The sequence below is a fragment of the Scylla paramamosain genome, chromosome 2 (assembly GCF_035594125.1).
Source record: "Scylla paramamosain isolate STU-SP2022 chromosome 2, ASM3559412v1, whole genome shotgun sequence".
NCBI classification, from domain to species: domain Eukaryota; kingdom Metazoa; phylum Arthropoda; class Malacostraca; order Decapoda; family Portunidae; genus Scylla; species Scylla paramamosain.
In genome coordinates this window covers 30818951-30844316 of record NC_087152.1, presented here as the reverse complement: position 1 = coordinate 30844316, position 25366 = coordinate 30818951, and the positions used below count along the sequence as shown (strand labels likewise).

The 25366-nt window shown below is 40.7% G+C and overlaps 1 protein-coding gene across 1 annotated transcript; it reads left to right on the top strand.

The window, feature by feature from the left end:
* The first annotated feature begins 19531 nt into the window (after positions 1-19531).
* Positions 19532-25045, top strand: LOC135113038 (pancreatic lipase-related protein 2-like). Its single transcript, XM_064027972.1, has 9 exons — positions 19532-19767; positions 20037-20259; positions 20509-20657; positions 20970-21067; positions 21705-21858; positions 22240-22352; positions 23313-23421; positions 23800-23962; positions 24600-25045. The coding sequence occupies exons 1-9, from the start codon at positions 19743-19745 to the stop codon at positions 24673-24675; spliced, it is 1110 nt and encodes a 369-aa protein (XP_063884042.1). The 5' UTR covers positions 19532-19742; the 3' UTR covers positions 24676-25045.
* Positions 25046-25366: the final 321 nt, after the last annotated feature.

The following is a 25366-nucleotide window of genomic DNA, read 5'->3' as shown; positions in this document are numbered from 1 at the left end:
TTTTTCCATGATGACGTCTCACTGATGTTCATGTCACTTACATAAACAATTAAATAGTTAAATAAATTAAACAATCTGAGTACGTATTTCGGTGTCTAACATAATGGTAATCTTTCTTTGGGCTCTGCAATGTCATCATGGCTGCCCTGAGAAGACTTGCACAATGCTAAGATGTTGCCACCACCGCCATCACCAATGGAAACTTTTCATGTTGATTTGTCCGCCTCGTAATTAATTAACTACAGTGGAGGCTCTTCCCAGTAACAAGAATCATTGTGGGGACACGAGGATCTCTTTCTTGTAAGTTTTGCAATTCAGAGTCTAATTACTCAGCCATGAATTCCATTGTTGTGACGACGGAAGCCAAAGCAACGGTGGTGGTGCCGTAGAGTTTATTAATTCATTCATTGACAACATTTATTATTCAACTGAAGAGGAAGTGTTTGTCGAAGCCTTACCTCTATTAAAAAAAAAAAAAGAATATTCTTCTCGTAATGTTTGATCAATCGGCTGTGAAAACAATCTCCACCATTTATTAATATCATCTAATCCTTTAAATACTTTGAACACGTCCAGTAGATTTCGATAAGATAAAAAAAAAAAAAACTCAAATTTTAAAAGTTCTATTCAAAAGACTATTTCTCAGCATAAAGAATACTTTTGATACCCTGCATTGTACTCTCAAGGTTTTATTGATTTATTTACTTATCTATCTATTTATTTATTTTCTATATACGACCTTCTCTATATACGACCTTAAACTGTACCTAGTCCCTACACGTGAGAACAGCGTCACGTGAGGATCTCAGCGAAAACAACCTTACGTAATTGCGCCATACACGTGCGGCACCCCGAAGCGTCCCCTCAACTGCGCCATACACTCAGGAACGATTCAGCGTGACGCGCCAGGACCATCCACCGGTACTACCACTCTGCCAGCCCTCGCCCCTACAGCTGATACGGATAAAGCAAGTCACTCCAGGTCATCCTTCATCCCCGCCCAGTCACCTCCTGCATGTTCTCTTCTTTCATGCTTTTCTCCTTCATCCGCTTCCTCGTTTGCCTCTTTTTCAGCTTTTTTCTTTCCTTCCTCAGTTTCTTTCATTGTCTTCCTTCCAATTTCTTTCTTATTTCATTTTCATTTCACCCATTAATCCTTTTCTCACTTTTTGTCCGTCCTTCCTTCCAAAGCAATCCTTCCTTATTCAATTCCTTTCTTCCCTCTTCTTTGTTTCTTTCTTTGTTTTAATCTTTCTTTCTACCTTTCCAGACAGAGTTTTCATTGTTCCATTAAATTTCTTCTACTCCCTTTTATTTTATTATTTCTTTGTCTTTCTTTCCTTCCAATTTTTTATCTTATTTTATTTTATTCTTTACTCTTTCCATCGTTTCTGTCTTTTTATCTTCCCTTATTTTTTTTAATTACTTCAATCTTCCTCCCTTCGTTTCTCCCTTTTCGTTCCTCATTCCAATTTTTTTTTTTTCATCCAATTCTTCATTCCTCCTTTTTTGATTTTTCTTTATCTTTCTCCGTTTATCATCTTTCCTTCTAAATTCTGTTTTCCTTAGTTAATTTCTTTCACGTTTTTCCTTTTTTTTTTCTAACGTTTCTCCTTTTCTATCCATCTTTTCAAATTCTTGCTTTTTATTCCATTTCTTTCTTCCATTCCTCTTATTTTCCCTTCCTTTGTTTCCACCTTCCTCTCTGTCCTTCCTTCCAAATACTTCCTTATTTAATTCCACCCTTCTTCCCGAGTTTCTCTCTCTATATTCTTTCCAGATCTTTTCTTCCTTTTCCATCATTTTTCTTTCCTCCTTTCCTTGTTTCTCAGGTTTTGTCCTTCTTTCCATTTTCTTCGTTCCTTACTTTATTTGTGCTGGCTTTACTGTATGAATTTCTCCATTGCTTTTTGTCGCCCTTTATGTTCTTCCTTCAGCTACTATTTTTTTTCTTATAGTTTCTTTCTCTCCCTCTACTTTTCATTCCTTCCTTCGTCCACTAATACTTGTCTTATCCATGTAGCTTACTCAAACAGGAAAACCACACTCATAATCCTCATAACTAGACAAATTTTCCTATGATCACGTAACACTAATATCTATGTAGCTTACTCATTCCACCCCCCCAAAAAAAAAAAAAAATCGCGCTTTTTTAAACCCTCACAACCTGACTTTTTTTTTTTCTTACATATATATACGTACAACTTTTCAGATGCTTGTTTTTGTACTGCAGTCTCATAAGTATTTCCGTGGCTTAGAAAGGACAAAATTAGTCTCCTACCCTCTATTTCTTTTTCATGCAAACCATTGTTCTTTTTACTTTTACGGTGCTCTGATTGTTAAGAAAGGACAAGCATGCAAGTGAAGGGGTTAATTTTGACTTAGATCAACTATCCATTTGTACTTTACTCACGAACATAAACAGATAGAAAGATGGATAGATAGAGGAATGGAGATCGATACAGCTAGATAGATAGACAAACAAGTAAGACACAGTACACAGAAAACAGATGATACAGATAAATAAGAAGATATTTAGGCAGATGCTGGTAACCAGATAATAAATAGATAGATAAACAGCCAGGAGAGTAGACAGATGAACGTTTTGGATGATTAGACAGATAGATAGATAGAAAGATAAATAGGCGGATAGATAATTAATTGACAATGCGTGATGTTACAAAATATAAAACATTTTCATTAACTGGAAATACTGATTTAATACAAAAATGATAAAAGAAAACTGTAATCTGCCAAATTTTGTCAAAACTTAAAAGTTATAACAACAACAACGACAATAATAATAATAATAATAATAATAATGATAATAATAATAATAATAATAATAATAATGATAATAATAACAATAATAATAATAATAATAATAATAATAATAATAATAATAATAATAATAATAATAATAATAGTAACAACAACAACAACAACAGCAACAACAACAATAAAAATAACAAATCCCCAGAAATTTATCCTATATTTGCTTATATTAATGCAACAAAAATTTGGATGATAAAAAAAAAAAAAATTGTACTTAACACACACACACACACACACACACACACACACACCTGCTCGCTCTTCTTTATTTTCTCACAGCATCCCATCACGCGGTCACTCTCCCCTTGCCCTCTCAAAAATCTCTCTTCAACATATGGCAAACTTTCTCCACTCCCTAGATAAGCCTGTACAACACCCCTAATGCCACTACTCTTTTACTATACCCCGCGTCTTATGTCTTTTCCCTCTCCTTCAACCATAGTTCCACTGTAATTTTTTATTTTACAAGTTTCCTTCCTACCTCACCGTATGTTGGGTGTTAATACATTTCGTTTCAATGATCTTTATGTTCTCGTCATCAGTCTCCACACAGCGGCCCTTATTCAGAAACGCTTTGCTCTCTCATCAAGACTGTTTTCAAAGGTCACACAGATGGTTAACCGGGTTCTCGAGACTGTTTCATATGTTAATAATGTAGAAATCTTATTAATATGTCTCTAGAGCCGTGTAGAATCCGCGTAGCTTCAACTACAGCCTTTTGAGTCTAGTGTAGGTGCGGTGCAGAAGTGTTTCAGAATACAGTCCAGCGTCTCCAGCCTCACAAGTCTCTCTTCCTTGTCACACTACCCGTACGTGAAAAGTGCAGACAGATATTGCTTTACCTTAGTCGTCTATCACCGTCATTATCGTCATTGTCTCGTACACCAGGTAAGGAAAGGTGGCAATTACTGGCAAGCATCGTGCCGCACCTGCCTCAGTGGTGTGTGTGTGTGTGTGTGTGTGTGTGTGTGTGTGTGTGTGTGTGTGTGTGTGTGTGTGTGTGTGTGTGTGTGTGTGTGTGTGACCTTCACCGGAATATTTCAACTTAAGTCGAATGAACTGGATTACGCAATTTTTGGGAAAACACACGGACACACACCACACACACACACACACACACACACACATCTGGGAGAGCAACCTAAGCCGGCCCCACATGACCTTGTTGCTGTAAAGCAATAACTTAACCAATAAAGAAAAAAAAGAACCACTACAAAAACGCATTCATGGGAGGGCGAAGAGCGTACGGTAGTATGCATGTAATCTTTTCTTTCTTGGAATTGTTATCATTACAATCCTTGGGATGCTCCAGGAACACATTAACAAGAAAGGTGAGGGACTGATTAGACTAAGAGGCAAAGGACCGCAGCAGACTTTTTTTTTTTTTTTTTTTTTTTAGAAATATCGACTAAATAAAATTTCTGCAGGGGTGTTGGGATCGAAAAGGAAGATCCAGGGAAGGGATGACTCACTTTGTTTGCCTCTTTATGTATTCATGGGTAGAGATGACAGGTTTTAAAGAGGTAGATATATTTTATACAAGGATGGCCAAGTGTAGGCCTGATGACTTTTTGTAACTTCTCTAGTTTTCTTAAGATCTTATGTTCTTACGTAGTGAGGATACACCCTTTAAAATATAGATAGATAGATAGATAGATAGAAATGAATAAGTAGATAGAAAGACAGATAGATACAGAAAGATACATACATACATAGATAGACAGATATAGATAGATAAATAAATAAATAAACGAATAAAATAATGACTAATTAACAGAATATATTTTTCTAAACGAACACATTGACTTTTAGTGACTCGCTACCTCATTTTAGTAAACCAGACGATTTTATTGAGCATATATATACTGTATAACAGCAGGCACCAGAAACTTACTCTTTCATCTGTTAGTGGTGCCTGTCACCATGGCAATCTCACCTGGCACCGCAGCGTCTTACCACACCTGAAGAGAAGGCGCGGCAGTCGAGGGGTAAAGTACAAAGAACAGATTTACTAAAGATTGTGTTGTGACAAGCAGGTGCAATTCTCTTTCCGTATCAAGGTGTTCAATAGAAGAAAAGAAAATGGGAAGTATATTCCACACCGTAACAGGAAAAAAAAAATCTAGTTTACAATGATGATGATGATGATAAAAGGAGACGAAAAAATAAAGAAATCCCTTACGCAACGGGGGCAACAGGGGAGGGGATATGTGGAGAGGCGCGGGAGACGATGGCGTGTGGCAAATAAGTAAAGAGACACAAATCCCACGATAACAACAACAGACAGAAAACAAATAAGTGACGCAAGACTGTACCAGGAAAAAAAGCGAAAGGAACGAACAACTCCCACATCTTATCTCCTTAGCAGCAGATGGCAGGTGTTTAGCGTTGCCACAGGGAGTCCATACATACACTGAATATATCGAGGCTCTGGTGTGATCTGTTGGAGTCAGTAAAGAGGAGAATCATTAAAAACATACAAAATATATAAAATATTCCTTGTGAGAGGAAATTAAAGCGTTCAATTCTACATTAGTTGGAGAAACATGGTTTAAGATGGGATGTGATGGAGGAATGAATGGAAGTATGGATGTTCCATACATACTGGTTTCTGAAACAGGATGGAATCAAAACCATTTCGTCTCATCAACTCCTCTCCTCTAAGTGACTGTCTTCAGCCTCTTTCTTCGCTACATTGTTGCATCTCTTGCTATCTTCTATAGCTACTTTCACGCAAACTTCTCTCCTGATCCTGCTGTGTGCCTAACCCCTCCTGCGGTCTCGCTGCACAAGACTTTCTATTTGGTCTGACCCCTAGTCTGTCCACCTCTCTTATGCAAGAATTAATCAGTATTCTCAGCCTTTCATCCTTTGACTGGCAAACTCTATATTCTAAAAAGGGATAGGAAGAAACTGATACAAAATACAATTATGATTTTATATTCCGCAACGATGAAAATAATTAATTATTGTTGCTTCATGCATTTTTTTTTTTTTTCGTATGGTACTGATTAAAAATTAATGGAGTTCAAGGAGACCCAAAGTTCACAGAGTATATCATGGACATTATAGAGGAGAGCGTTTACACAGGGATCGCGTGGCCACACACTCCTACTCCTCGCGCGTCACTAAACCATCTGCTCTCTGAACATACTCTGTAGTACTTTAGGTAAATTGAGAAAAAAAATAAAAAAATAAAAAATAAATAAATAAATAAAAAAATAACAATGAAATGTTTGTGTGAAGACTTCCCTTGACGCCCAACCAGAATGAAAAAACCCGTTCGTATGGAGTCTGAAATTTGATTTAATGAACGAAAATTAATTAATGAACAAAATTATTTTTGATGCTTAACAAGACACAGGAATCGCTCATCTCATAGGCGAAGAGACGGTGATCCTTGGGATCTGCTCCTCTTCCTCATTCCCATATATTTCTCTCTCACTCTCTCTCTCTCTCTCCACACCTGGGGACTTCCTTAGTGTGATGTAACACCTCTACACTACAGCGTAGTGTGATGCAACACCTCTACACTGCAGCGTAGTGTGATGTAACACCTCAACACTACACACAGCTACAGACACGAGGCACGCAAAAGAATGAATATATAAGATAAAAAGAAGTACTTATGAAATTAAGAGAAAAGTTTACTTTTAAAATTTATTGTTTTACTTCTCCCTTTTTCTGTTTGTATTTTTCTCTTCCTTTCTTCTCCTCTTAATGTAAATCGTAAATTACTTGCAGTTGGACAATATATTTCTGCTTTCAAAATTATCCTTTTCTCTGGCAGAATTTGAGGAAATTCGCCAGATTTTATGGAGAGATTCTTCTAAATATTCTGATGTAGTCTTGGCAATGTTTCTCGCACTTTTATTAGTTATGGTTATTCTGTCCCAAGTGGCTTGATCATGTCAATAGTAAGCAGCACAGCCTTGTCAAGATGACTGATGCACACACACAATGAATGACATGATTGCTTCAGACCATTCACCATTGCGGCCAGTACAGTTCAGTAATGGTTTGTTAGATCACTTCCATCGCTTACTCAACGCCCTGACGCGTTGATGCTGAACTAAAAGAAATTTGGTTCTTATCTGTACATAACGCATTATTAGGCTCCAGCGATAAGAACAAACTTCCAAAAATGATCAATGACATGTATAAACTAGCTATATTTGGATGTACAAGTCCTTTCATACCTACTCCGGTCAAGAAAGAAAATACAGAATGTGTCGAGGCTGGAACTGAGAGGTAAGTGCCAAGCACAATAATGCTACAGAGAAATTTCTGGAATAGTTTTCCCTAGGTAAACTGAGAGGAACAGTATAACACAAAAAATGATAAGAAAAAGGAGTTATTTTAAAAAGAAAATGAAGGGAAGGAAGATGAACAAGAACAAACTTTAAGTATCGTAAAAACACTTGTCCTTTCAAGCAAAGCTCAATTCCAGTATGAAACAAAGACAAAAATGGGAATGCACAAGTTATCGAATGTGTTAGAGGAGGAGGCACCTGCCGAAACGATAATTACTCCCAGTGAGGTCTAAAGCACTGGATCAGGGGGTGCTGTGAACCTATCATTAAACCCAGTTGTGACCTCACTGAACGTTTCCCTTTGTCTCACAAAGCAAGGGGGCAATCACAGCCTGCCCTCTAAAGACAACACTCTTCCTTCACACAAAACTGCATGCACTTAATTACACACACACCCTTCACTCAAAACAGAAAATTATCATGGCGACTCCTACACCAGCCTAGGAGTCCCCACGTGGAGAGGGGACCACAAATGTCCCCAGGTCGGACCGCTCTTCAGGTATCGACCATAAGTGTCTTGACACCCTCCTCAACTTCATTAACTTCTGCAACATTCGCGGTCTTAAATCTAATTTTCAATCTATAGACCATCACTTCTCCTATACTAAACCCCATCTTCATTTCTCACTGAAACTCAGGTGTCTGAGGCAGCTGATAGTAGCCGCTTTTCTGTTTTTCCTACTTTCTCAGTCCTTATTTTCATTCCAAAGCTGGATGTTGCGTCTATGTGCGCAACGACTTAACCTGCTCTCGTGCCCACGCTCTTGAATCTTCCGAGTTTTCCACCATCTGGCTACGACTACAGAGTATCTCTCAAACTAAATTTATCTGTTCTGTATACCTCTCACCTAACTCCTCTGACTATAAGAAATTCTCTGACTACTTAACTCCCAAAAGTGGAGCACATTCTGTCTCTCTTCCCTTTTGTGGAGATCTCCATTCTTGGAGACTTCAATGTTCACCACCATCTTTGGTTTTCCTCTCCCTTCACTGACCATCCTGGTGAATTAGCCTTTAACTTTGCTATCCTCCACTATCTACAGCAACTGATGCAACACCCTATTCGTATTCCTGACCGTCTTGGAGATACGCCCAACATTCTTAACCTTTTCCTAACTTCTATTCCTGCTTATGCTTTTGCCCTATCTTCTCCGTTGGGCTCCTCCGATCACAGTCTCGTATCTGTGTCTTGTCCTATCGCTCAAATCCCTCTTCAGGATCCCCAGAAGCGGAGGTGCCTCTGGCGTTTTCCCTCTGCTAGTTGGGGGAACCTGAGGAGGTATTTTGCTGATTTTCCTTTGAATGACTACTGCTTCCGTGTTAGAGACCCGTCTTTGTGTGCTGAGCCCATAACAGAGGTGATAGTGTCTGGCATGGAAGCGTACATTCCTCACCCTTTTTTCGACTTAAACCTTCCAAACCTTGGTTTAATAATAATAATAATAACAATAAAAATAATAAACGGTTTATTATTTAGGCAGTTAACAAATTGAAAATGTACAGAATGGGTGGGGAAATAAAGCTTGTTCTCGTGCTATACATGATAGAGAGGTGGGCCACCTGTCTATCATGTATAGCACGAGAACAAGCTGTATTTCCAAAAGGTACTTGAGCCTTCCATCACCAGAATCTCATGCGCTGTATATTTCTGCCCGGAACCATGCCAAGTCTGTTCTCCAGCTAGCCAAAAACTCCTTCATTAATAGAAAGTGTCAACATCTTTCAAGATCTAACTCCCCTCGTGACTTCTGGCACCTTGCCAAAAATATCTTCTATAACTTTTCTTCTTCTTTCCCTCCTTTATTTCAACCAGATGGCACCACTGCTATCTCATCTACCTCTGAAGCTGAACTCTTGGCTCAAACCTTTGGTAAAAACTTTACTTTGAACGATTCAGGACTTGTTCCTCTCTCTCCTTCACCCTCTGACTACTTCATGCTACCTAGTAAAATTCTTTGCAATGATGTTTTCCATGCCCTCGCTGGCCTAAACCCTCGGAAGGCTTATGGACCTGATGGGGTCCCTCTTATTGTTCTCCGAAACTGTGCCTCCGTGATTGCACCTTGCCTAATCAAACTCTTTCAACTCTGTCTGTCAACATCTACCTTTCCTTCTTGCTGGAAGCTTGCCTACATTCAACCTGTTCCTAAAAAGGGTGACCGTTCTAATCCCTCAAACTATCGTGCTATTGCTTTAATTTCCTGCCTATCTAAAGTTTTTGAATCTATCCTCAACAGAAAGATTCTTAAACATTTATCACTTCACAACCTTCTATCTGATCACCAGTATGGGTTCCATCAAGGCTGCTCTACTGGAGATCTGGCTTTCCTTACTGAGTGTTGGTCATCCTCTTTTAGAGATTTTGGTGAAACATTTGTTGTTGCCTGAGACACATCAAAAGCTTTTGATACAAGAGTCTGGCACAAAGCGTTAATTTCCAAACTACCCTCCTACTGCTTCTATCCTTCTCTCTGCAACTTCATCTCAAATTTTCTTTCTGACCATTCTACTCCTGCTGTGGTAGACGGTCACTGTTCTCCTAAATCTATTATTCATCAATGACCTAAACCAAACTTCTTGGCCTATCCACTTCTACGCTGATGATACCATCCTGCACTTTTCCACGTCTTTTCGTTGACGTCCAACCCTTCAGGAAGTAGACAGTTCACGCAAGGAAGCCACAGAACGCCTGACTTCTGATCTTTCTAAAATTTCTGATTGGGGCAGAGCAAACTTAGTATTGTTCAATGCCTCAAAAACTCAATTCCTCCATCTATGAACTCGACACAACCTTCCAGATAACTATCTCCTCTTTTTCAATGACACTCAACTGTCCCCTTCTACACTGAACATCCTCGGTCTGTCCTTTACTTATCTATAATCTAAATTGAAAACTTCACATCTCATCTCTAGGTAAAACATCTATGAAGTTAGGTGTTCTGGGACGTCTGTGTCAGTTTTTCTCACCTTTCCAACTGCTAACTCTGTACAGGGGCCTTATCCGTCCATGTATGGAGAATGCTTCACATGTCTGGGGGCTTCCAGTCATACCACTCTTCTAAACAAGTTGGAATCAAAAGCTTTTCGTCTCATCAACTCCTCTCCTCTAACTGTCTTCAGCCTCTTTCTCATCGCTGCAATGTTACATCTCTTGCTGTCTTCTACCGTTATTTTCATGCTAACTGCTCTTCTGATCTTGCTAACTGCATGCTTCCCCTTCTGTCGCGGCCTCGCTGCACAAGACTTTCTTTTTTCTCTCACCCTCTATTCTGTCCTTTCTTTCACCCTTATTCTCTCTAATTCCAGAGTTTACCAGAGAAAGGGATGAATGATTGAGAATACTGGTTAACTCTTGCGTTAGAGAGGTGGACAGAATAGGAGTGAGAGAAAGATGAAAGTCTTGTGCAGCGAGGCCGCGGAAGGAGGGGAGGCATGCAGTTAGCAAGATCAGAAGAACAGTTAGCATGAAAATAGCGGTAGAAGACAGCTAGAGATGCAACATTGCGGCGGTGAGAGAGAGGCTGAAGACAGTCAGTTAGAGGAGAGGAGTTGATGAGACGAAAAGCTTTTGATTCCACCCTGTCTAGAACAGCAGTATGAGTGGAACCCCCCCAGACATGTGAAGCATACTCCATACATGGACGGATAAGGCCCTTGTACAGAGTTAGCAGCTGGGGGGGTGAGAAAAACTGGCGGAGACGTCTCAGAACACCTAACTTCATAGAAGCTGTTTTAGCTAGAGATGAGATGTGAAGTTTCCAGTTCAGATTATAAGTAAAGGACAGACCAAGGATGTTCAGTGTAGAAGAGGGGGATAGTTGAGTGTCATTGAAGAAGAGGGGATAGTTGTCTGGAAGATTGTGTCGAGTTGATAGATGGAGGAATTGAGTTTTTGAGGCATTGAACAATACCAAGTTTGCTCTGCCCCAATCAGAAATTTTAGAAAGATCAGAAGTCAGGCGTTCTGTGGCTTCCCTGCGTGATATGTTTACCTCCTGAAGGGTTGGACGTCTATGAAAAGACGTGGAAAAGTGCAGGGTGGTATCATCAGCATAGGAGTGGATAGGACAAGAAGTTTGGTTTAGAAGATCATTAATGAATAATAAGAAGAGAGTGGGTGACAGGACAGAACCCTGAGGAACACCACTGTTAATAGATTTAGGAGAAGAACAGTGACCGTCTACCACAGCAGCAATAGAACGGTCAGAAAGGAAACTTGAGATGAAGTTACAGAGAGAAGGATAGAAACCGTAGGAGGGTAGTTTGGAAATCAAAGCTTTGTGCCAGACTCTATCAAAGGCTTTTGATATGTCCAAGGCAACAGCAAAAGTTTCACCAAAGTCTCTAAAAGAGGATGACCAAGACTCAGTAAGGAAAGCCAGAAGATCACCAGTAGAGCGGCCTTGACGGAACCCATACTGGCGATCAGATAGAAGGTTGTGAAGTGATAGATGTTTAAGAATCTTCCTGTTGAGGATAGATTCAAAAACTTTAGATAAGCAGGAAATTAAAGCAATAGGACGGTAGTTTGAGGGATTAGAGCGGTCACCCTTTTTAGGAACAGGTTGAATGTAGGCAAACTTCCAGCAAGAAGGAAAGGTAGATGTTGACAGACAGAGCTGAAAGAGTTTGACTAGGCAAGGTGCAAGCACGGAGGCACAGTTTCGGAGAACAATAGGAGGGACCCCATCAGGTCCATAAGCCTTCTGAGGGTTTAGGCCAGCGAGGGCATGGAAAACATCATTACGAAGAATTTTAATACGAGGCATGAAGTAGTCAGAGGGTGGAGGAGAGGGAGGAACAAGCCCAGAATCGTCCAAGGTAGAGTTTTTAGCAAAGGTTTGAGCAAAGAGTTCAGCTTTAGAAATAGATGTGATAGCAGTGGTGCCATCTGGTTGAAGTAAAGGAGGGAAAGAAGAAGAAGCAAAGTTATTGGAGATATTTTTGGCTAGATGCCAGAAATCACGAGGGGAGTTAGATCTTGAAAGGTTTTGACATTTTCTGTTAATGAAGGAGTTTTTGGCTAGTTGGAGAACAGACTTGGCATGGTTCCGGGCAGAAATATAAAGTGCATGAGATTCTGGTGAAGGAAGGCTTAAGTACCTTTTGTGGGCCACCTCTCTATCATGTATAGCACGAGAACAAGCTGTGTTAAACCAAGGTTTAGAAGGTTTAGGACGAGAAAAAGAGTGAGGAATGTACGCCTCCATGCCAGACACTATCACCTCTGTTATGCGCTCAGCACACAAAGACGGGTCTCTGACACGGAAGCAGTAGTCATTCCAAGGAAAATCAGCAAAATACCGCCTCAGGTCCCCCCAACTAGCAGAGGCAAAACGCCAGAGGCACCTTCGCTTAGGGGGATCCTGAGGAGGGATTGGAGTGATAGGACAAGATAAAGATATGTGATTGTGATCGGAGGAGCCCAACGGAGAAGAAAGGGTGACAGCATAAGCAGAAGGATTAGAGGTCAGGAAAAGGTCAAGAATGTTGGGCGTATCTCCAAGACGGTCAGGAATACGAGTAGGGTGTTGCACCAATTGCTCAAGGTCATGGAGGATAGCAAAGTTGTAGGCTAGTTCACCAGGATGGTCAGTGAAGGGAGAGGAAAGCCAAAGCTGGTGGTGAACATTGAAGTCTCCAAGAATGGAGATCTCTGCAAAAGGGAAGAGGGTCAGAATGTGCTCCACTTTGGAAGTTAAGTAGTCAAAGAATTTCTTATAGTCAGAGGAGTTAGGAGAGAGGTATACAGCACAGATAAATTTAGTATGAGAATGACTCTGTAGTCGTAGCCAGATGGTGGAAAACTCGGAAGATTCAAGAGCGTGGGCACGAGAGCAGGTTAAGTCATTGCGCACATAAACGCAGCATCCAGCTTTGGATCGAAAATGAGGATAGAGAAAGTAGGAGGGAACAGAAAAGGGGCTACTGTCAGTTGCCTCAGACACCTGAGTTTCAGTGAGGAAAAGAAGATGAGGTTTAGAAGAGGAGAGGTGGTGTTCTACAGATTGAAAATTAGATCTTAGACCGCGAATGTTGCAGAAGTTAATGAAGAAAAAGTTGAGGGGGGTGTCAAGACACTTAGGGTCGTCGACGGAAAGGCAGTCCGACCTGGGGACATTTATGGTCCCCTCCCCAGATGGGGACTCCGAGGCTGGTGTAGGAGTCGCCATGATTTTAAATTTTTTGGAGTGAAGGGTGTGTGTGTTATTAGGTGCTTGTAGTTTTGTGTGGAGGAAGAGAGTTGTCTTTAGAGGGCAGGCTGTGACTACCCCCTTGTGTTGTGAGACACAAAGGGAAACGTTCAGTGAGGTCACAGCTGGGTTTAATGATAAGTTCACAGCACCCCCTGAACAGTGCTTTAGACCTCACTGGGAGTAATTATCGTTTCGGCAGGTGTCTACTGCCTCCTCCACTAACCAGTATTCTCAATCATTCATCCCATTTTCTGGTAAATTCTGGAACTCCCTGCCTGCTTCTGTATTTCCACCTTGAACTCCTTCAAGAGGGATGTTTCAAGACACTTATCCTTCATTTTTAGACTACCGCTTTGGAACCTATTGGAGGACTGACATATCAGTGGGCCTTTTTTTTTTTTTTTGTTGGATTTTTGTTGCCCTTGTCCGGTGCCCCTCCTACATAAAAAAAAAAAAAAAGGTTTGTAATGGCAAAAATAATGTTAAAGAGTTTGCTGATATCTCCTAGTTCAGATTTCTTCCCAGTCATCTTAATAACAATTCAGATTCGGATAGTGGACTGAGTAAGTGTGAAGGGAAGTGTGCCGGTGACGCTGCTCCCCGGGATGCCAGGTTCACTGTCCAGCATCAGTTTGGTGAAGTTGCAACTTTCTTGAAAAGAAAACAAAAACAAAAACAAGATTTACGATCTATAAAATATCTACAATAACTGTTGCAGGGGAAGACAGTGGTTGCAATGCTAGTAGAGATGATTTCCACATAACAAAGGAGGTTACTTGGTGCTCCCTCTACCAGCAGCCTGGGGTAGTGGAGCGCGTGTAGTGGTGTGGACAGTAACCTGGTGCGTTTTGACTCCCCTCACACAGACTCCTCTACTTCGACCCTTGTTGGCTCATACATTGGGAGATGCTAATACGATCTATAGACTCGAATCTTTCGATGATGACGATGGAAATTAAGAGGATTGACTGTATTCTCCTTTTTACAGACAGAATAAAATAAATACAGACTATGAGATGACTATAATATATATATATATATATATATATATATATATATATATATATATATATATATATATATATATATATATATATATATATATATATATATATATATATATATACACAACACGATTCTAGGTAAATTGCTCGAAATCAATTGCTCGACAGTAAATTGCTCGAAATCAATTGCTCGAAAAATAATTTCTCGAACTGTCAATTGCTCGAAAGGCAGATTGCTCGAAATAATTTCGAAGCTCGAAGCACCACGTCAGCTGCGCCGTCTCGTCTCGAAAGGCAGATTGCTCGAAATAATTTCGAAGCACAAAGCATTATGTCAGCTGCGCCGTCTCACGACATGTCTTTTGGCTGGCTTAACACACGGTGGCAGGGCTACTTTCTGTACGTGTGGTTCCCCCTTTCTTCCTTTCTCCCCATTGCAACCATATCCATTGTCATTAGGCTTGTCTTACAGTATTCCCTTAAGTGTTAATACTTGTCACTGGATTGTCTATTATTGATATTGAGTCGACCTATAATACTACTGACGATTTTCCTGATTCTTTCTTATATTTGTTTTCTATTTCTATTTCAGTTATTTTCTAGATCTTGAACCCTAGAAATGGACATAATTTTTGTTGAGAGCGAAAAAAGAAAGAAGAAGTTATGTTTGGATGGATATCTTTATATCAAAGACAAAACAGTGAACAATAAGATTTACTGGAAATGTGAAATGTGCAAAAAAAAAAAAAAAAAAAAAAAAGAAATGCTCAGCACGTGTTATCACAGTCCATGATAGTATCCAGAAACGAAATGGGAATCACAACCATGGAGGAGATGCCGCTAAAATTGAAGCCGCTAAAGCCATGGAGAAAGTGAAAGAACATGCAATAAATAGTCAAGATACACCACATTATATTGTATCATGTGCTTCAATGAAAATAAGTCCTGCTGTAGCGGTGCAGCTCCCTTCAGTACCAAATATGAAGAGAACCATACGTAATATACGCGCAAGGGAAAATGCTGGACCTGCTTTGCCTAATAGCTACCTCGATCTTAACATCCCAGAAGAGTTTACCAAAACCATCAAAGGGGATTTATTCCTTATTTATGACTCTGGTCCTACAAATGATCGTATTTTAATTTTTGCAACCCAAAGCAATCTCGATATCTTGGCACGTTCTGAGCACTGGTACGCTGATGGAACTTTTAAAACTGTGCCTTTGATTTTTGGTCAAATGTATACAATACATGGCTTGAAGTCAGGTAAAATATTACCTCTCGTATATGCACTGTTACCTAACAAAACTGAAGAAACCTACAGGAGGTTCCTGAAGGCTCTTAAAGAAAGAATCCCTACATTACAGCCATTAACAATAATGATTGATTTTGAAATTGCCATGGTTAAAACAATAGAACAAGAATTTCCAATGTCTAAGTGTAGTGGCTGTTTTTTAAAATTTTTGTCAAAGCCTTTATCGAAAAATTCAAGCAAGTGGCCTTAAGAAAATGTACGACACCAATGCTGAATTTGCTCTTAAAGTTCGTCGTTTATCTGCGTTGGCATTTATACCTGTACCCAAAGTTGTGGAAACATTTGAATTTCTAGTTGAAAATGAAATTTTTCCGGATGAGCTTCAAGGAGTTGTGGATTATTTTGAAGACACATGGATTGGGCGGCCGTGCAGACGCAGCCGTAGACGTGCTCCTTTATTTAAACATGAAATGTGGAACTGTTTTGATAATGTTGTAGAAGGACTGTCAAAAACAAACAATGCAATTGAAGGATGGCACAACAGTTTTGAACATCAAATAGGTGCTCGTCATCTGTCTATTTGGAAATTTATTGATGGACTAAAGAGAGAACAAAGTTTACAAGAATTGCGAATAGAACAATATGTGGGAGGAGTGAGTGCAGCTGAGGGGAGAAAAAAGTACTGTGACACCGCAATGCGATTAAAGAATATTGTATCAAACTATGACACAACAGACAATGTAGAAGAATATCTAAGAAGTATAGCATACAATATTTCATACTAATAGAGTAAATATTTGCAATAATTTTTTTAATTTTTAATTTTTGATTTTAAAAAAATTTTAAATGTACCCATTCGTGTTTTTAACTGTTCAATTAACAACAATAAAGTATTATTTTATCTTTTTTTTATTCTGTTTTCGAGCAATTTGCCTTTCGAGCAATTGACAGTTCGAGAAATTATTTTTCGAGCAATTGATTTCGAGCAATTTACTGTCGAGCAATTGATTTCGAGCAATTTACTGTCGAGCAATTGATTTCGAGCAATTTACCGGATACCATATAATACGAATGCACCAAAAGTTAGGCATTGGTGTTCGAAGGCCAAAAATACACGCAGCATCGTGGCTTAGCTATGGGGGTCCCCTCTTAGCGCAGTGATGGCTTCCCTTTTTAATGGAAATGTTAGAAAAAGACGAGTTTGTGCGCATGATGGGAAGAAATTCTAAGTGGTTCCGCTACGTGGACGATGTGCTAGTGATGATGCCACAAAACGTAAATGATGAAAACAAGTTAAGGATGCTAAATAAAGTAAACGAGTTCATACAATTAACAGTGGAACTAGAAGAAAACAATAAGCTACCTTTCCTCGACAGAGTAATACACCGAGACTGTAACAGTGTAAAATTCTCTGTATGTAGAAAGCCTAATTCATTACTTATCTGGCCACGGTGAAAAAAAAAAAACTAAAAAACAATGTCGGAAGTGGAAATTGGTTTCTACCTAAGGGCACTCAGAATTTGTAATGACGAGTTTTTGGACGAGGAAATAGCATACATAACACAGGCCTTCCGAAAACTTTTATATCCTTTAGGCCTTCTCCAAAAACTGAAAAATAATGCAACAAGAATATCTAAGAGGAAAATTGAAGAAAAAGTAAAAGAAAGTGGGGAATACTTAGTCGTTCCTTATGCAAAAGGCGTACAAATGATCACGAAAGTGTTATCAGACGCAGGCGTACGCGTGGCATACGCCTCGGGCCAAAAGCTACAGGATATAGAGCGGAGAAAGGGGAATGGTGACGCGAAGTAGTTAGGCGTACTATGCTCCATCCCATGTGGCGGTTGTACTGCTACATATTACGGCGAGACTGCGCGGGGAATGGAAAGAAGAGTGAAAGAGCACAAGAGCGATACTGCGACATCATAGAACCACAAACTCCCTCGTCGTACATGCGGAGAAACACGGCCACTTGCCACGTTGGGGAACAATAACCTTACACACAGGGCTGGGGAGGAAGAAGAGGAAGTTGGTGGAAGCTGCCTACAGAGCGGCAAGAGAGGCCACTAACCATACAGAAGGTTTCATGAGCCTCTCCCGGGCTGCGGCCACACTCATCCTCACGGACTAATCAGCTCGCTCGTCTGTCAAACGTCCAGCCAGGTGATCCACCACAACGGTACACATATACGTACAGGTAGTCTTTCCGTGTCAGTTACTCTCTGAAGAAGACTTTCCTGTCGAAACGTTAGATTCCTAATTTCTGTTCCTGATTAGGCCCAGGTTTCCTTACCACCTTTATATATATATATATATATATATATATATATATATATATATATATATATATATATATATATATATATATATATATATATATATATATTGTGAATAGCTGGCTGTAACAAGGGGCCAAGCGCCAAAAGTAAAAAACACACGAGTAAATCGCATTTAAAGGTAAGCACAGTGCGTGTGTCGGTCGTCCACCATCGCTCTACTCGTACTTTACCTGTCTAGAGTGTCCTATTCAGAGTGTATGCAACTGTGTGTTATATCTCGTTATAGGCTTAACTTTCTTGGCTTTTACGTGATATACTTCTGATTTCGTTACGTTGAATACTTACATATATATATATATATATATATATATATATATATATATATATATATATATATATATATATATATATATATATATATATATATATATATATATATATATATATATATATATATATATATATATATATATATATATATATATATATATATATATATAAAATGAGAGATAATGCAGGAAACATTTTCAGATTTTGAAACTTTCACATAGCCCAGTAAACCTTAAATGGCTCGCCACTCTATGGACGACGCTGCCAGACGTACGATAATTTCTATTACCCCTTTGTCTCTCTCTCTCTCTCTCTCTCTCTCTAAACCGTCTCAGGGCAGTGAGACGGCTTATAGTGAGGATCTATTGTTGTTTATTTTCAACATTTTTATCTTCTCTTTAAAAGATTCGCCTTTTCAAGATCACATGAGAGAGAGAGAGAGAGAGAGAGAGAGAGAGAGAGAGAGAGTGCACTATCGCCATGGTAACGCGCCATTGTGATAGTGCACTCTCTCTCTCTCTCTCTCTCTCTCTCTCTCTCTCTCTCTCTCTCTCTCTCTCTCTCAGCAACAGTTAAGTAATAATTGTACCTTAATAACGTAGCTTCCTATAATACCTTGACACAAACCATGACAGGATATTGACAATAGCAATGCCGTACGACAGTTTGGGCTAGCTGGTGTGGCACGTGTTGATACAAGAAAACTTGTGCCCCACAATGTTTTTTTTTATAATTTTTTTTTTTAATTTATGGAAACTTTCATGCGTATAACAATTTTTTTTTCTTTTAGTAACAATAGTGCACACTAATGTTTTGCGTTAAAATTAAGCATCAGCTGCCTCTTCAAACATCTGACATTTACCGAAAGAGAGTGATGGCGGTAGCTTGGTTGATGAGGTATACTCTGCTATGATTAACGGATGTTAGCTGCACGCACGATAGAGATATGATCCCATCAATGTTATTTCTAAGATGTAGGGGAAATTATAGAACAGAATACATTATTAAATCCGTTTCACGATGGTTGGCGCTTGGCCCCTTGTCGCACGCAGCTACTTATATGAAAACATCACATCTCATCTCTAGCTAAAACAGCTTCCATGAGTCGTCTCCGCCAGTTTTTCTCACCCCCCAGCTGCTAACTCTTTCAAGATACTTATCCTCTATTATTTGATAATTATAATTCTACTTGGCATTTCTTCTTTGGGAGCTGGCATGTTAAACGGGCTCTTTTATTTTTTTTATTCCAAATTTCTTGTTGTCCTTAGCCAGTTGCCTTCTTACATAAAAAAAAAAAAAAATAAATAAATAAATCAATAAAATCAACATATCGAGTGCCGGGGTGTCTAGGCCTCTACCTTATCAGTGCTCTAGACACACGTGTCGTCCCGGCACGCCGTAACATTCGCGTCGACATGATTTAACCCTAAAAAGACTGCCGAAGAAACCATTGTGCCAGGAACACCGGAGGAGGCCGAGGAGGTCAGTCAAGGTAGCTGACAGTCTCCACGCCACTCGAGCCTCACGTCAGAATGGCTTCGACGCTGCTGCTGCTGGGTGAGTAAAGTGTTCTTCACGCTGACCTGTTTTCCAGTCATCTAATTCCTCCATTCGTTTCTCTCTCTCTCTCTCTCTCTCTCTCTCTCTCTCTCTCTCTCTCTCTCTCTCTCTCTCTCTCTCTCTCTCTCTCTCTCTCTCTCTCTCTCTCTGTGTGTGTGTGTGTGTGTGTGTGTGTGTGTGTGTGTGTGTGTGTGTGTGTGTGTGTGTGTGTGTGTGTGTGCGTAGGCAAGACATGCTCCCATTTACATGTACACTCTGATCCACAGTCGGGGCGATGACTACCGTCACCGCCGCCCCCCAGCACGCCCCACGCGTCCCTGGACATGCCCTCCGAGTTCCCCAGCACGTCCCCAGACACCTGCCCCGTCATGCCCACCGGTATGCTCACTTGCACGCCTCCGAGCGCGCCCCCTGGCACGTCAACCGACACGTCTCTCAGCACGCCCCCCGAGCCTCCCTGGAGGACGTCCGCTTCCTGCTGTGGACCAGGTGAGGACACGCTGGCCTGAGTGGACACCTGAGGCTGTTTCTCGTGGGTGAGGAGCATGGAAAGCACACGATTTAGCGATACAAAAATGGCAATGCACAGTAACTCGCAGGTGTTGGGAAACAACGCTTACACACACAGAGACAGTTACCGACCGTCTCCCGCTATGTAGTAACTCGCGGGTGTTGGGAAACACAACATTTACACACACACAGACAGTTACCGACCGTCTCCCTTCATCCTGCCGGCAGGAAAAACCCAGGTGACGACGCGTATCAAACGGTGAAGGAAGGCGACCTCACCACCCTGGGTCATTTCAACGGCAATGACCCAACTGTGGTGGTGGTGCACGGCTTCGGCGACCACGGCAACGAGGGCTGGCCGGTGACAGGCAAGACAGGTGAGTGGTGCCTTGCTGGGAGGACAGGACATCCGCGGTGCCAGTGGGACTTTGTGGCTTTTGCTGATATCACTTAAGCGAGAGGAAAATGATGCGGGACTCAAGTACAGGCGGCCACTTTTTTTAGTTTTTCTGGCCATAACCTGGACATCTTTCTTTAAATCTGACGGAGATTTTCTTTGCGTCATAGACGGTTTGTAATGTCACATATTCCTCATGTTTATTATGGATACCGTATCTGCCTGCACCTCTCCTAAGCACTGCCTCACTCTGCTTCCCTTGCCCGTGACCCTTCACTCTTCCACATTTCAGAGCTGCTGAAGCTGGGCTCGTACAACGTGATCTCGGTGGAGTGGAGCAAGCTGGCCGTGTCGCCCTGGTACCCGACAGCTGTGAATTATGTTCCAAAGGTAAGATTCGATCTTGTCGGTAAAGGAACATGCGAGAAAATGGGGACAGGCGTCGTCACACCTTTTGAATGTGACATTTGAGGCAGGAAGAATGTATTGGCTGCTAGAACACTGAGAGCACGGAAGAGAAAACTTTTGTGTTGAATCTAAACTCACGGTGTGTACAGGATGTATGAGGCAATGATTTTCGCTTACACAGACACACACACACACACACACACACACGATGAAAAAAAAAAAAAAAAAAAAAAAAAAAAAATATATATATATATATATATATATATATATATATATATATATATATATATATATATATATATATATATATATATATATATATATATATATATATATATATATATATATATATATATATATATATATATATATATATAATCACTCTTAAAATTCTGAAAGTCATTTGAAAAGGTTGCCTTTGTTTCGAACAAGAACATCAACACAATATAAACACTTGCACAGTACGAGAACTGAGAGAGAGAAAAAAAAAAAATGGCAACAAAATAAATACTTATCAAGCAACACGTTACAAAGCAACACCAAGTTGATTAATTCTTCCCTCACAGGGAGAAATAAGGATAGGTATTTGCTCACTAATGCCCGTTGTGTGTGGCGTCAGGTGGGGATCCTCACTGCACGCCTGCTGGACTGGCTGCACGAGGCGGCGGGGATGCAGGCGGCGGGGGTGCAGGTCGTGGGACACTCCCTCGGGGCTCACGTGGCGGGCGCAGTTGGACAAAATCTCAAAAACTTCCGCCTTCCTTTCATCACAGGTTCGTCCTTCTAATGCGGGGCATCTGACGTGGTATTACAAAGTCAATGTTAATCTTACTGTGCTAATGTTTGAGCTAACCGAGGGTATTTCTTTCATCCCTTGCACTGGAAAACTCTGCAACTCTTTGCATGATTCATTTTTCCACCTAAGAGAGCAGTCTTATGACACCTTCAGCCCAGCTTCCATTCCTGGTCACGGCTCTATCTTCCCTGCAACTCCACCATTAGCGTCGCAGGTCTGTCCCGTCCACTAATTCAGATCATACCCAATCTTCCTAACAGGTGTTTTCTTCCATCAGTCCAATCCCGGTTCCCTTTCATATTTAACAGAAGTTCTCACTCCCGTCCAGCCTCACCTCTTTTCCTCCTCTCCACGCCAGGACTAGACCCTGCCGCCCCTGAGTTCAATGAAGACCCGGAATCGTCTCGCCTTGACAAGACCGACGCAGACTTCGTGCAGGTCATCCACACCAATGGCGGTGGTCTTCTTGACGTAAGGTGGCACTGTTGCGTGGTGGTGTGAGTGGGACGCATAGTTGGATAGTTAGTTAGGTAATGCATAGATTACCGCGAGGTGGCGGTTGGACTGGACGCAACTGACAAAATTATCTATCTTCTTTTATCTATTACACCTTATCTACTCGTAAGTTCAAAAGAGGCTGGTCAGAGATTATAAAAGCTACAAAAAATAAGGCCCACTGATTCTTTTCCAAAAGTTTTTATTCGAGCACTTTCCTGGCAAAGAGTGGTCTCACTGGGACAGAGGCCCACTTAGCGGATTGGATTACCATTCCATGGAGGAAATACGGATGAAGAAGCAACTTCCTTTAACTCAGTAGAGTTGTAATGGTTTCCGTATAATTCCGTTAAATGAAGAGTATATTGTACTAATTTTTGGTTCTTTAAAACAATTCGTCATCACTTCCCTCCACCGGCATCTGGAGTGTGTGCATGAGGGAAGCAGCAAGACGCCTGGCGCTACACATTAGGGCGGCCTCCTGAAAGGCCTCGATGAGTGAGGCGGGACGGGAGGAAATGCATGGAACTTTGTCAAGAGTCTCCTGGACAATCTATATAACATGTATATGAGGAAGTTAGTTATTTTTTTTTTATTTCGTATATATTCATAAATTTTCTTTATTTCGTATATATTCATAAATTTTCTTTCTTTCCCATTTAAAATTTTCTCGTTTTCATACTTACAACTTATTTTGATTTACTGTACCACTATACTACTCGTTTTCTTTCCTTTTCATCTACTGACTTTTTCACTTTCTTTCTTTTGTTGTAATTTCCTATACTTCTCCTTTTCCTTCTTCCACTTTCCTTCTCTCTTGTACGTCTTTCCCTTTAATTTTCATTTAATGTACCTCTCTCCTTTTTCCGTCCGCCTTGGTCTAGTAACGCCTCGTAACGTAACGTAAGTGTTCTCTCTCCCTCCCTCCTACGATAGGGCTGCGTGGGACTCGCATACAACATCGGCCACGTGGACTTCTTCCCCAACGGCGGAAAGCACCAGCCGGGCTGCACCATCGGAGGTAGCTGGATAGACCTACTGACTGGTGAGTGCTGCTGCTCTTGCCCCGTGTGTTGTGTCCCATGGATCCTGGGGGCTGACTGGCTGACGTGGCTGAAGCGATAACCCGTTGACTTTCTTTCTTTCTTTTTTTTTTTTTTTTGTGCTTAGTTGTAGAATTAGCAGTTTTATTATTTTCTTTTTTTTTCCTTCGTTTCTTTTCTCTGTTCTTTCTTTCCTTTCTTACTTTTTTTTTGGGTCTATCATTCTTTATTGCTTTCCTTTCTTCACTCACACATTCTCTTATTTATTGGATCTAAACTTTTTCATGACTTCTTTTGCTTCTTTCCCTTTATTTCTTCCCTTTACTTGTTTCTTTCCAATCTCTAGTATCTCTTTGTCGTGACGCCAGTGTCTCCGGCAGGCGGGTGCAGTCACGCCAAATCACACAAGTACTGGAAAGAAAGCATCAACGGCACGCCCACCTTCTTTTCTCGCCCCTGCATCGATTGGGACACTTACATGAAGGGCACCTGTAATACTTGTGGCCAGGGGTGCCTCGAGATGGGCTTCCACGTGGACCGCAGGTGAGAGGCGCGGGACTTTGGGTGGGACTTTGGCTGTGGCGGGATTTGCATATCAGCTATTGCTTGATGCAAACATTGCCACAAGACTGTTTAATCCTCTAGGGAGAAAGAAGTATACAAAACGTTCTACCTTTCTGACAAGACTGCAGTATTTATAGTTAAAGAAACTGTGAGTTCTGTTTGAGTGAACCATCGTTAGCTAATTTTTGTGACGCGAGGGTTTTATTGCTCTCCTGTCACTTGTTTAGAGGAAGCTGGTAGTGCAAGCTGGTGCTTCTGTATTGTGTACTAACAAAAGTTAAGTTTAATGCTTCACTATTCGTTACAATCACTCATTTACTTGCTCCACATTCAGTATGGTGCCTGCATCAAAGAAAACAAAAAACTGAAGATACAATGCAAGTGAATGACGAGATACATAAACCTACTTTAAAAATGTTGAACTCTCTACATTCATTATATATGTTTTAAAGCGGGGGCAAAACTGTGGAGTTATGAAGGCCACCTTCAGTCACAGTAACCACGACAATAAAAAATTTTCGCCTAAATTACAGTTTCCTTCCGAATGCAGCACGCAGATGTTCTCAGAGTATTTGTCTGCCGAGTTAAAGCAACCTGTCTTTTCTGTTCCCCACAGGCTGGAGGGCACCTACTTCCTCGAAACCAACACGTACCCACCCTTCGCCATGGGTGACGTCCTCCCCGCCCTATGAGCCTCACTATGGAGCTTGAAAGTGAAATATTTGAGTGTCTGACGCGCTGATGTACTTGGCGAAGGAAGTGGAGCACACGGACGTATCGGTGGGGCGCGGCGGCGGTAATGTGAGGAGAGCGTGCTGTACTATTTCACTGGTCAACAGGCAGAGTGAAAAGATAAACAGCTAAGCCTTCCCGAAATCGTTCCACTCCAGCACCAAGTAACACTGACCCATGAGGCGTCAACGAGGCCAGTGTGGCGGCAAGTTTTATTGTTAATACAAGAGTGGTAGCGCTGATTAGAGGCCAACACAGAAACTCAATAAAAAATAAATGAAAGAAAACACAGAAACTCGAATAAAAAATAAATGAAAGAAAACATTAGTATCTAGGTATCTATTTCCAAACAACATAAATAAAAAAAAATACTTTGAATGCTGTGACTTTCCTCCTCCTTACAGAATGGTCTGGGGGAAGTTTACATGGAGTACAGTTTCGCAAGGCACTGACAGGAATAAGTGATCAAACAGTTCAGAACATTCGGTGCCTGTAGATATATTTTCCTTTAACAAACTTTACGGCAATTCAGATTACGGTACAAGTGTCATGCTGTCATTAGCAGTCAAAAGTTAATGTACAGCACATACAGCGACATCATATTATAGTCATATATACTTAAGAGAACATTAAAGAAATTCTTAGGTGCCT

Bases quoted from the DNA above. Each gene is read 5' to 3' on its own strand.
- LOC135113038 (XM_064027972.1), top strand. From the start codon at position 19,743: ATGGCTTCGACGCTGCTGCTGCTGG. The intron at 21,859-22,239 runs GTTCGTCCTTCT...TCTCCACGCCAG, and splicing joins CCGCCTTCCTTTCATCACAG to GACTAGACCCTGCCGCCCCT. The intron at 23,422-23,799 runs GTGAGTGCTGCT...TGTCTCCGGCAG, and splicing joins CTGGATAGACCTACTGACTG to GCGGGTGCAGTCACGCCAAA.